Source organism: Geospiza fortis, unplaced genomic scaffold (assembly GCF_000277835.1).
Source record: "Geospiza fortis unplaced genomic scaffold, GeoFor_1.0 scaffold231, whole genome shotgun sequence".
Lineage (NCBI taxonomy): Eukaryota > Metazoa > Chordata > Aves > Passeriformes > Thraupidae > Geospiza > Geospiza fortis.
The window spans coordinates 3,184,424-3,197,953 of NW_005054351.1; the positions used below are offsets into that span (position 1 = coordinate 3,184,424).

The following is a 13,530-nucleotide window of genomic DNA, read 5'->3' on the forward strand; positions in this document are numbered from 1 at the left end:
CTCTGCTTTCCACTTAGAGCCCCTCAATGTGTAGTGTGTTGGGCTTATTTTTTCTCAGTAGTGTAATTTCATGACAACTGAAGCTATTTTCAGACCTGCCTGGGTTTTTCTTACTGCAGTAATCTTTCTAAAATGTAAGTAATTGGCATTTTGTTGTTGTTATTTTGGTTTATCAATTCATAAAGTATAAAATGCCAATCTGAAACACTTGTGGCTTGGCCAAAAGCAAGCCAGCCCTGTATCTTTAGCTGGTAAGAATAAAAGGGTGGCTTATAGTTTGAAGGAAAAGGACTATTATGGGGAGGTTGCTTGTATGCATTCACATTGATACCTTATAGAAAAAGTGATTTAATATTTAGAAGCATTTTACTGATACTATCTTCACATGCAGTAGACAGTGATGCACGAGAGAACTGTGTTTAACTCAAGAAGTAGTTTTGACAAAGCTTTGTCAGGGATATGTTTGCTTAAACTCATGGTTTGCTTTGAGGTCATGAGTAGTCCCATTGTTCCAAATGCTGTGCAGACCAAACCCAGAGCAGCCTTGCACTGTCAGATGTTCAGCATGAGTGCCTCATATGTACCTCATGCTGCTCTGTTCCTTCAGATTTATTAAGTGTTCCATTAACTTAATGTATTTTTGTTTGTTTGTTGATGCCTGTGTCTCCTTCATACTAGTTTAGACCACAGGATTGTCAGTAATCTGCAGAATTATTTGGATTTTAATAGCCTTTCATTGCCTTTTTTTTCCCCAGGGGAATAAAAGCGAAACTAAGCAGATCTTATAAGCTCTGATCCTGTAGCATACTATATTTTAGGTATTTCTATTGTCTTTTATTTTTGGCAATTTTAATGTCATTTTCATTGAGATTGGCTTATTTTTTAATGAAATCTGTAACTGTATATTGATGTATCCTGGAAGTCCTCACTACACTGAAATCATACAGTTTATAGTCAACTTCTTGGTTATAATTTGCTCATCCTTTTTTATAAGTTAATAATTTCTCTCTTTTCCGGTATGAGTGCCTGAAGCTTAAGGGAAGAAATAGCAGCTTTTCTTGACAACTCAGTAGCCCTGTGTGCATGTTCCTCTGTTCTGTATTTGATACTCAACAGATATCTGAGGCAGTTGAAATTGATTTGGAATACCCTGAGAGATGGTCTTGAAAATGTCTTCTTATTTTCTTTTCCTCTTTGTAGTTCATTCTGCTTTCTCTTTCGTTTTTTGTCTGTCCTACTGAAGTCATGGAATTGTTAGACTGTCTGTTACACTTCTAATGGATCAGTTGAGTACTGGAAAAGACAGAGGATATTAGCCTTTTCACATTCAAATGTGTCATATACAATATATGTGGTTCTATGAATAATTAATTTGGGTGAAAGGCCTGTCTGAGTATGATTTCACTGCATAAGAAATAGCTTTTCATTCCTGGATTTCCTGGCTATCCAGTTTGCTCCTTGTTTTTAAAATGTTCACAGAGCATTTTCAGCCCAACAGAAACCTTTGGCAAGTCCTGATTCAAGTAGCAAAATTCAAAATAGGTTTTCATTTCAATTCAAAAAGATGATTTTGTCTGTTCTATTTATCTGCCTTTTGCTTCATCCTCCTGTGTTCCCTTGGTTGGATCTTTAGGACTGTGTTGTCTGTTATGTCCCTCAAGTGATCAAATGTGTTGGTGCTTAACAGATAATGAGAGTTCAGGTATGATATTGAAAAGTGAGCTATAATTTTCCCTATATTCCTTAATTCCATAAGAAATGGTGCTGAGCTTCGGATTGTTGTGCTGAAAATTATAACTCCATGGTCAGAGAAACCAAGCCGTTTTATTGTCAAGGGAGCAGGAGCCTGTTCACCAATCAGCAGTAAAACAATTTATGGGAGGAGTATTTGTTTCTCCAGCAGAAAATAAAAACTGTTTGCAGGGTATTGTAGTTAATGACAGGATGGATAAATCATGCACCTGCAGAACTCCTGGTATACAATAGATATAATATTATGGGAAGGAAATCATAGCTTTGATAAATGTCCTAATCCCACGGTGCGGTTTACAAAAGCATGCAAGCCCATCCACTGGAGTTAGCAGGAGAATGGTACATTGGTTAGTTTTGTAGGATTTATAGAATTCTTCCCAGTGGCCAAATGAGTTTCATAGCTGCACTCATTCAGTAAAGTAAGCATTTTCTGTACATGAAGGCTTGTAATATGCATTGTGATGCTGGAATCAACATTGCCCTACTGTGGCCAAGGAAAGAAATTTGACTATATTTGGTAGAATTGTAGAAGTGATGTTGTGCCACAGACATTTTTCAGTTGTTCATAAGCATCCCTCTTCCCGGGTATCTCAGCCCAGACTACATTCACTGGTTAATGTTTCAGATTTGCTTAAATTGTCAGCCAGTTGTTACTCTTGGGGTTGTCTAAAAAAAGCTGTGTATTGCAGATCTAGTGTAAGGAAAATGCATTTTGTATCCAAGACAGTGGTTGATTTATTGTTCATGGAGTAATTCAATATACATGAAGTAAACAGATACATCAGAAAAAATGTTAAGATCTTGTAGAACATAATGAAAAATACCTTTGGGTACTGTAAAAGGGGAAGCAATTCAAGTGTTAATAAAATAATTATTTTTCTCCCCAAACTATCAAAAAATAATGAGTTTCACAAAAGATGTTAGCTGTCTGTAAAAAGTCCCAACTTGGCACACAGGTAAATGCTAAAATCAGTCACTAATCTGTAAAGCTCCTGAACTTGTGTTGCAGTTAGTGTTACATAGAAAAATAAGATGTCGGTGTAAGTGGTTTGTTGACTTACAGAAGAGCCCTGTGTACTTGGAAATGTCATCCTAAAGAAATACATTTATAACAATAATTTTTTTTTCAATTTTTATAGCACCCTGTTTTGTTCTGTGGTTTACCAAGGGAATGCTATATAAGTCCCAAATACTGCTGTGTATTTCACAGAAAATTCATTTAAGAGTGGCAACAGGCACATATGAGTCAGGGATTCTTAGACCTTGTAAAAATATTACTCTGGAGATCTGGCAGTAGTATGTTTTGTATGTTATCAACAAATATCCTTAATAATAGTGTTCACCAATAGACTTTCTGATCTAGAGCAAATTTTTTGCCTCTGTGACTTATGTGCTTAACAGCTGCTGGTGGAAGAACATCGTTTTCTCCACTGACTCTGTACAGATGGGCTGTATATGCATTTGTAGGAGTATTGCATTGAGTGCTTTATGTGGGTGACTTCTTTAGAAATCAAAAGTATTCAGGTCATCTGTGAAAGAGTCTTAGCCAGTTCTGTCTTACCAGAGTTGACTAGAAACACTCAGTTCATGCTCATCTTGGGTTAACAGAATGCTTCACTGCTTTGAATTGCAACTGTGATGTTTTAAAAAGGGCTGGAGTAAATTTAACAAATACCAGTGTGATTTATTTTCAGAAAATAATTACTTAATGACCTACCATGACAAGGTCATAGTGAGTGTCCTTCTGAGGTTGTTATGATTTAAATTTATCACAGTACATTGACTAAATAATATTGGGAACAGAAGAAACTTTGACATGGCCTTACATGGTGTCAAGATATTCACTGTGTTTAAAAGTAAATCAAAGGTTTAAACTAGACCAAAAAGAACCTAGCAGAAATACATTTTAATTCCAGTTTACTTTTTACAAAGAGGGTAACAAAGTTAAACAAATAAAATACATACGTTTTGGAAAGTCACCTTTCATTTTCGTTTCTGTGAAAGGAAGACATAGAAATGCACAGTCCAGAAGCATGAATGTCCCCATTCCCTATGGCTTGGTACTACATGGGTATCAAAACCATTAAAGGCATCTCTTATGCATGCAAAATTCCTTTTCTTATTCTGGAGAAATTAGTTTGAAGTAGAGGAGCATTTCTTGATACTCTTGGCCTTTGCACTGACTGTGCCTGCTGAGAACTGGTGGTTGTAGTACTTTTGGAGAGGAGCGTGTGTGCAGAAGTTGATTGAAACCCAGTGGTCGCTTGCTTAGAGAATCATCAGGTAACAGCAACTTTTTGGTGTGTCCCATATAGGTTGCCAAGAGGTTTTAAGTCTTTAATCTGGATTACCACTGGCCTATCTCCTATTAATAATTCTTTGCCTCTTGTGTGGATGCTAAGATGGCAGAAAACCAGCCTCTTCATGGCCTCTTCCTCAAGCTGTGAAGGCCTTCATTTTTTTCAGCTCCTCTGCTCGCTCTCTTGTAACTACAAGAGCAATGTTTCATATTCTGCCCAGGAAAAAAATGCTCTTGGGATTCAAGCAACAGTTAAAAGTACAACATGAATTACAGTGTTGTCACTGGAAATGACAGCAATTCTAACCAGAAAGTGTGAAAGCCATATATATTTTGTTTTCAAGGCATAATAACTCTGGGGGAAAATAATGAATGGCAAAATCTTTTTCTGGGCTACATTCCTTGAGTTATTTGAGACCTATCCTAAAAAGTCTCCCAAGTTAGCATTCGTACAGGGCCCCAGCTGAAAGTATTCCAGCTGCGCAGACCTGGGTCCCTTTCACCTGGCTGGCAGGGAGCCTACCTGCCAAGCAAGGCAATCCCATGGAGAGCATTCCTCTCTCCCTTACTGGGAGTGGGCAGATGGGCTGCACATCCTGGCTTTTGGCATGATGTGGGGCAAGTGCTCAGTGCTTTTGGATCCACTGGATGAGCTGCAATCTTGCATGTATGCTGAGGTATGAAATACAGCCTCATCATTTCTCTGTGGTTTCAGTGGAATGCTAGTTCTCTCAGTTGATCCTGTTTTTCCAGGTAGAGCATATTGAGTTTCAATCCCATGTCTGGAAAAACAATGTTTCTCTCAAATCTGGTAATGTCTCTAAAGTTTTGTTTTTAAAGGTTATGAGACAAACTTGATAAACTTGAAATCTGCAATGGCCAAATATTAAAAACTCATTTCTTACTGAAACAGATGGAATCTGGTCCTAGACAGTAATAGATTTGCAAGCTATGGTGAATGATTATGTTGGGAAAAGTAGCAGCACAAAATTCCTCTTTTTTGCCATTAAAAAAAAAAATCCAAAACCAATCTGCAATATCTTCCACGTTTAGTTTTCATAACAACCCCAAAAGAAAAAAAACCTTCACTCTTCAGTTTCCCAAACCTTTAAGGTCTCTCAAGGGGATTTTGTGATGAACTAACTTCAGATTTGGTTTGCCAGTTTCATATTTTCTCTGAGCGTAAAAAAAAAACCCTCAACATTTTAGCTCATGCAATAATGTTCCAAGGAAGCTATTTTCATTTCTTACTTTTACAGGTTATAGGAAACCTTTGATTTCTAGTATGGGAACAGTAGTATTTTGTAAAGCATCCAAACGTTTAAGAGTGCAGGACTGTACTTTGCATCATGGCCTGATCCAAATACAAGCATATAGAGTTTCTGGAAGCAGTACCTCCAGAATGGCAGTTTCTCTCCTTGGCTTTTCCCATCTTCTGTAATCATTTTAGCATCGAAAATAGGGGATGTCAAATCCCTTGAAGGGATATGGGAAGAGGCTGGATACCCTTTCAATCACAATTCCTTTCAGAAAAAAACCAAAACAAAACAAAAAACCAAAAAACCCAGAAGATGCCGCTGAAGGCAGAACCATTTTATAATGAAAATCCAGGGGACTGAAAACAGCTCAAATTGTGTGGGCTAAGAAAATGACATCATAGCTCTGTAAAGTTGCTTTTAAAAAATGAGGAAATGGGAGGCTGAATTCAGATGTTTACACCTCTTTAATCCCATTTGTTTGTTGGTTTTGGTTTTGTTTTTTTTAAAGTCGATGTTAGTCAAGAGGTAGCGTGGAGGAGAACATTTGAGCTTCTCCCTTCTTTTGGAGCGCCAAAGCCAATAATAATCATGGCATCTTGTAATGTTTGGCAGAAAGGTGTCTGATAGATGTAGTAAATCTTGCATTTGACGTGGTGTAGAAATTCAGAAGTTAGCACATAGTTTTCCTGTTAGTTTACTGCATGATGACACTGATGCAAAAGAGTGGAGTGCAAGGGTGTGATGACACGAAGACTAAGGCTGTGTCAGAACTATCAGTTTTGTTTAATGTCCTAGTCAAAGGGTGTGCTTTATTCAATATGAATAGAAAGGAGAGGCTGCTAGTTCTTACATCCACTATAAACTTCTTTAAAACTTGGAAATGTTGCACCAGTCAAAAATATTACCACCATTTAAAATGTGCACAGTGCTTTGATGATAAAAAGTGTTCCATAAATACTATGTTCTATTTTTTCCACTGTTAGACTTCACACATCAGCTATTACAAGAACTAAGAACCGAAAGCAGTTAAGCTCAAGAAGTACTAATAATTCTAATAACACTTTCCACTTCACTCATGCCTATGCCCAAAACTATTCAAATCTTTTACAAACACAAGGAAAAGGTTACTCTAAAAGTTTTAAAGTAAGATTATCCATACTTATAAACCAGAGAAATTAAGGCACAGGAAAAAGAAAAAAGGTTACACTTTAAAATATGCTTAGACATTTAAATTTTACTGATCTCAATTTTACATTGCATTAGGCCTTTGGGGTATAAAGGCACTGGACTGGCTTGCTCAAGGAAAAGAAAATTCTCCTCTTGCTTTATAATATTTCTTGTTTCTGGCAAGACCTAACAAAGAGGGCAAAAGCTTTTGTGGGTTGGTTTTGGGTTTGATGGTGGGTTTGTTTGTTTTAATCTGATAATTTTCTGCAGAAGTTTTCTGAGAGAAGGTGATTGGGTTGTCCCAGAAGTGGCAGTGGTAGTCTGCTATTGACAACCTAAGAGCTATAAATAAGACATCAGGATTATGGGCAGAGGTGATTGCTTTTCTTGATGGAATCAGGAGTTGCAGGGATAGAGACACACTTCTAAACCCTGAGTAAAAGCTCACGTGCCACAAGACCTGCCAGTTTGTGGTGGGTTTACCTTTGCCGGCTGCCAGACACCCATCCAGAGGCTCTTTTACTCCCCCTTCTCAACAAAAATGGGGTGGAAAATAAGGTGGAAAAGCTCATGGGTCAAGGTAAAGGTAGGGTGATCATTTAGCAATTACCTTCACAGGCAAAACCAGACTCCACATGGGAAAAATAACTTAACTACCAGTTAAAATAAGTTGGCATAGTGAGAATGTAGGGGGAATTATGACAATACCCACCCTTCTTCACCCTGCCTTTTTCTCAGGCTCAGTTTTACTCTTCTGTTCCTGCTCCTGCCTCCTATCCCTGTTGGCACAGGGAGGTTGGGTGTTCTCCCTCTCCAGCTCCTCATGCTCATCCTCTGCTCTGGTGTAGGCCACAGTTCCTTCAGGACATCTCCACCTCCTCCAGCATGGGTTTCTTCACAGATCCTGTCCCACACTTGCTCCAGGTGGGCTCTCCAGGGGCTAAGAGGAGCCTACTCACCCTCCTCCTGCTCTCTCCCAGTGCTCACAGGCAGTTTCTCACTTTTTGCCCTCACTCCCAGGCAGCGTTTTGCTCTTTCCAAGATCCATTTTCCCAGAGGCAGCACCGCCTTGGCTGCAGGGCGCAGCTGGGCCCTGAAGCGTGTGGGTGGCCGGGAGCCAGCCGGGAATGGCTGAGTATGGCTGTGTATGGCGGGGTACAGCCCCAGCCTCACCTGCCAGGGGCTGCCCTGCACTGCCAGCACCTGGACACCTGCCCCCGGGTGCTTTGTCCCCTTCCAGCTCTCCCAGTTGGTCCAGCGTCTTTCCCAGAGCTGCCTCTTCACTATCTGAGAAGGCTGCAGAGGTATGCAGTGTTTTGAGCTGAGAAAATCAAACCATCAATTTTTGGAGTCCCTGGTCTCATATCCTTGCTCCCTGACCACCTGAGGGGACCAGGCTGTCCTGGGACTTTGTGGCTGGTGGTGCAGAGATCCCTATTTTCTGGCAGACAAGCTGTATTTCTTCAAGATTTCAAAGCCAATTATCCTGTGAGCGTCTCCACTGACTTTAGCTTTGTTTTGCTATGTGTTTTGGGTTTTTTCTGGAGGGGATCCAGCAGCAAGAGAGCAGCTTTTATGGCTTCAGACATGGTGGTCCCTGACCAGAGCTATTCAGAGCAGAGGGGTCCCCTCTCAGGGACCTTTCACCCATGGCTCCTGGCCACCCGGAGGGGTCTGTGGGGTCTCATTTTGTGCCTCTGCATCCTGAGAGATCTGCATGGGTAGGACACCCTCTGCATGCTCTGAATGCCTCACTGTTCCTAGTGCACCCCATGTGGGGTAGGAGCTGGGTGGACGAATAATAGAAACGTGGCAGAGGGGCTCAGCTCTGTGCCTGGATTTAGCACTGGGGCTGAACCGTGCCTCCTGCACAGGGACAGAACGGGGAGGGCGTTTTGTGTGGCACACAAACAAAAGCCAGGCAGCAGGCAGAAGGCTGTCCAGCAGCTCAGGCAGACTGTGTGAAAAACAGGCTCATTTTTGGACCTGTTCTCTCAGAAGTGAACAGGGATTGTGCACATCTGTGTACTGCCAGGGGCAGATCTCTCCTTACTGTAGTGGAGTTCGCTGTTGTTGTGAAAATAATCAGTTAACAAATATCACAACTGACAATGCACCTTTACATCCCATCAGCCACAGATACCTTCCACTGGTCCATACAATGAAAACCCATCAGAAATAATAGGAAGAAGCAAAGTTATTGTTAGGATAGAATAGCTCAGTGTTCACAGAATATTCAATGAGGGATCAACTTCTGAAGAGGAGTTAATAAGCAGCCACACTTGAATATCTGATGTTTATGAAGGGGAGAAATGTACATGGAAAAGTACATTATGGCTAAAAACCTACTTGATCTGGCCGAAACAAAACCTAGCCTTCATCTCTTATGTAGAAGCAAGTCTACTAGGGCCCAGAAACAAAGATTTGTCTTTGAGGAGTGATCTGAAAGATAAGTAATATGTCAAATGAAAGAAAATGCAGTTTCTGCTCTTTGGGGAAAGAGGGTAAAAGGGGAAAGAAAAAAAAAAAGAAAAACCTCACATTTAAACTCCTCAGTTGTTTTTTTTTTTGGTTTATTTTTTTTTTTCCTAGCTGTAGCTATAGCCTCTTTCCTTTGATTTGTCATGATTCAAATTCATACAAAAAGATTTATTTCAAATAAGCCCCTTTAACTGTAGGGGCAGATATTTTTTTCTCCTAAAGCCTTTTGTAAGAACAAAGTAACCACTTGTCACACACGGTGACTAATGAGAGTTTAGTGTGGGTTTTAGTGTTCATTCATACGCTTTGTGTTCAGCTAGTCGTAAGTTAAATCTTTAGAAATCACACCGCAGGAATCCTTCTCTTAGGAGTGGGGGCGGGAGGCAAATCTGTCGAGATATTGAGAGCTGGTGAGCGGAAACTGCTCTTTTCAGGCTTCCTAATCGGCGGCACAGGAAATAAACACATGCAGGAAGTCATTTGGCCTTTTCTTGAACTTAAAGTTTATACAGCAATTGATAACTGAGGCAAACTTTGTGTACTTAAACTTTTGAAAATTAAATTAAATGAAGAGGGCATGTTCAGCCCATGCCAGCATGGCCTGTAGTTTCTGCAAGCAGCTGGTATAAATACAGTACTAAAAATTGGAAAGACTACAGCGTATGTATTTTTGCAGCTACAATGTGTCCTTGAAACCTTTTTGTATGTCTTCTCTCTGTCCTCTTTTCCTTCCATTTCTCTAATTCTCTCCCAATGAAACTGAGCTGAAGCATTGAAATCAAACTGAAAGTCATGTTTATGAAGCTGTTTTCCATGCTTCTGCACCAGACTCTGCTCTTTCATCCTTTCCCTGACCTTCTCATTTATCTTGTAAGCACTTCAAGGTAAGAATGGTCTTGGATCATGTGAAACACCTTGTTTGATGGTGGCCCATATTGATATTTGGTTAATGCTATATGTATGATGTATAAAAGTTGTCTTTGAAAGGAGGGTAAAAATAAATGAAGTGTCATTCTTGAGTCTAGCTTTTGAAATTGATAGCATCAATTTGCTAACAGGGACGTTTATAAGCATTTCTAAGAAATATTATTTGTGTTCGTATTTCTCGAGCTTTCATTGTACAAACACGGTCACTGTAAATTTAATGCTCTAAAGAGAATAGGTTTAGTTTTATAATAACCACAATTAGCTGGGGTAAATTTGCATGGGAAATTTAGAACACCTTTGCCAATAAAAAGAAAGCAAGCAAAACCCAAATGAAGAGCACAATATGGAATAAAAAGTACATTTGCATGTCTTTGAAGACCAACCTAAATACCTGCTAAAAATGCATCCACTCCTATGCATCTTCTACTCTTTTGAAAATGGATTCTTTTTTGCTGCCCTAATAAACCACCCCTAACAGTGCAGATGTTTATTAGGAATATTTTTCATAAAACAAGGACTAGAAGCAGAAAGCTACAATTAAAGTAAAATGAGAGGAGGACAGAAAGAATGCATGTGACTTACATATCTGTAGTCCAGATTACTTTCAGATTAAATCATTGAACTAAAAAAAAAAAATCAAGATTTTAGATTTTTTTTTCCTAAGTAATTAGAACGTCATGAAATTTTATAGTGTGCTTAGAAGGTTGCACATTTGATATGTAGCTTTGAGATGGCTCAGCCTTAGCTAGGTACTAGATGGGATTTCAAGTCTTCAAGAAATAGATCTAAACATTGGCCCCAAACTGACATTTTCTGTAAAATGGCCATAACTGATCCGTTGTTCAATAAATGTCAATATAATAAAAAGATATGGAAGTTTCTACAATTAATCTTGGGATTGTACTTTCTACACATTTTCAGAACATCCCCTTACTTCTATCACTTATTGATTGTCCATTTGATTTATATCCCAGCCTGAAGTCTAACAGTCATCAGTCTTCCTTTTGGGCACTACAGTGACATAGCTCTTTCACTGGTATCTTTGATGGAATCCATTTTTTGCTTTTCCCAGCTCCTTACTGGAAACATTCAAGTTAGCTCCAGACCATGTGGCATTATATGTATGCACAATGATGATTTATAGCTGCATTATTATATGGCTGTATTCTACCCTAAAAGCTATTTTTACGTTGCATTTCTTTCTTTTTTGATAGTCCAGCTCCACAGTGAGAACGTACCAAAACAGTAAATCGAGAGTGACCATGAGCCCTGGCTTTAGCTCCCAGTGGAATAGCAGCCAACCTGCTTGGAATACATACACCTTTCCAAGAGCAAGCTTGCACTACCAGTCTCATGCTAGCTACACCTACTGTGCTGGACATCCTGCTGTAAGTAATGCAAACCTTTTCTGCAATTACCTGAATGAGCTCTGTGCTTCCCTGGGAGGTGGACGCACTCAGGGGCTGATGATTCAGCACCCTTCTCCAGCAGTCTTTATGTCCCATGCCAGACCGAACAGCTCACATATACTAACCAAACTCTAAAAAAAATATTAGAATGAGTCTTAGACATAAGCAAATGTGAAAGCTCTATGCCTCAGTAAAAAAATATATTTTTTTGTGCATTTAGCATTCTTTCTCCTTGCATGAAATTATTGTTGTTTGCCTGTGTTTTGGTGTCAGAAACATAGTTTGAAAAGCAGTATTACAGATGGCCTCATTTCTGTTTCTGGTGAGCCTGTAAGATGAATCAATTATTCTTTCTATTTCAGACTTTTTAAATTGTGTGGATTAGTCAGAGAAGAAGAGCATCTCTTCTCATCATTAGATTTGTTTTGACTCACTGCTTTATCATTAATGTGATCAGTGGTGAACATGCAATCTTGTTGCTAAGCAAAGACTACTGGTCTTCTATAATTGCGTGAACTGGTGGCCAAAAAGAATGTGGAAGGGTGGCTCAGTGTTGTTGTGTGTTTTAATTTGACAGTCATGAAAGGGTCACAACTGTAGGCTAATGGTGAATTTTGTCATATTGGTATTGTTGACTGCTTATAGCAGAGCCCTTTCATTCATGTAGTTTCTGGTTTTGAAAGACCCCAAGAGAGTTAATGGGGGAAAATCTCAGTACTGTAAGCAATCTTCCTTTCTTCCCCACTCCACACTTTGTTGTTTTAATGTTTGGATTTGAACTTAGCTTTGGACATTTGGTTATGGAACTTCTTAAAAGACACAGCATCTTAACCTCCTGCGGTGCGTACGTAATGAAGTTTTGCCATCCTATAGTGAATTCCAGTAGGGAAATGGGAAAGTGCAGCTTTTGGTAAAGAATGAAAATTGTGCTGTGCAGTCTTATTGCAAGATCTTTGTGATTTGATTTAGATTTGCTATCTTACCTGCCAGCAGACTTCTGGCTAGAAGTTTGGGTTAGAAATTGTCTCAAACATTAACATGGTAATTGAAATAAAGGAGAGGAATAAATTTGTAAAATCTTACTTTTTTCTGGGATGATGAGTTCTCAGAATAAATTAAACATCCCTATGGATTCTTCTGTTTGCTCACTTCCATTATGGTGTCATTGAAAATGATAAAAACTGTTGTGAAGAAATAAAAAGTATTTGACATCACAAGGGCACAGATATTTTCCTTGTTTAGAATGATGGCTCAAAAAGAATCCCATGACAGCTTAATTTATCTTAAACTGTGGGTATTCAAATCATTAACTGCTCCTTAACTTTGATCAGTTAGAATAAACACTATCCCCTCTGTGACTCAAGCTTTGACTCCGCTTAGCAAAAAAGCATACAAGAAGAATGCTGTGCTTCCTGGAAGAGAGCTTAAAATTTAAATTGAAATTTCAGTCTTTTCAAGCTAATTCCACAGTTCCTTTTTTTTTGTTCAGACTAAAGGGTAGCTCCACTAGAATTGTAGTACATTATCTGTAGGTTGTACACATACAATCTGTACAATATTTGTTTTCATTGAGCATCTTAATATGTAGTCACTGGAAATGATACATCAGTCTGGAAGTTGATTTATCTGATTGCTGGAAAGCCGAGATTTTAGAATGTGCAGAATTGCACAAACCTTTGTGCAGATTGCCCTGCCCTCAGTGTCCCTGGGTTCAAACATTTGCAAAACTTGACACATTTCTTGGTTCTGGCTCATCTGAGGAGCTGTTGCAGTGCTACTCAGCAGAGATTGGACAGATTTCTTAAGCCGGTGGTAAGAAGCTGTAGCAGGTTAGTTGCCATTGCAGTGCCTACCACTGTGATCACACGCTTTTTCCATACCTTCCCTACTTCTGTATTCTCTAAGGGAGTCCATAAGCAGGGCCTGGGCAAGGCACTCCAGGAAATTCAGCTGCAGCATCAAATAAATTTCAAGTTTCCAAGAGAAAAAAAAAGCCTTAATATTTGGTTGGATATCTATTTCATTGTATATGATAAAGTTATACTTAGTCTGGTTCTTGTTTCTCACTTGGATTTGTTTAATCTGTGCTCAAACCAACCTTTTTATGGTAAATTAAAATAATAAAAGCTGGATACAGGGGACTTCCTTTATTTGTGAATCTTCCCAGTATTATGTGCTCAACTGGATACCTACTTTACTTCAGAGGATTTTATTTGCCCTCATCTGACACAGGTTC

At 39.1% G+C, this 13,530-nt stretch overlaps 1 protein-coding gene across 1 annotated transcript in view; it reads left to right on the forward strand.

Moving 5' to 3' along the window:
• Nucleotides 1-13,530, forward strand: part of RBMS3 (RNA binding motif single stranded interacting protein 3) — a 692,310-nt gene that overhangs the window by 201,543 nt on the left and 477,237 nt on the right. Inside the window, exon 5 of the mRNA XM_031058909.1 lies at nucleotides 11,100-11,273. Coding sequence (XP_030914769.1) covers nucleotides 11,100-11,273 — 174 coding nt within the window. The remainder of the gene's footprint in view (nucleotides 1-11,099; nucleotides 11,274-13,530) is intronic.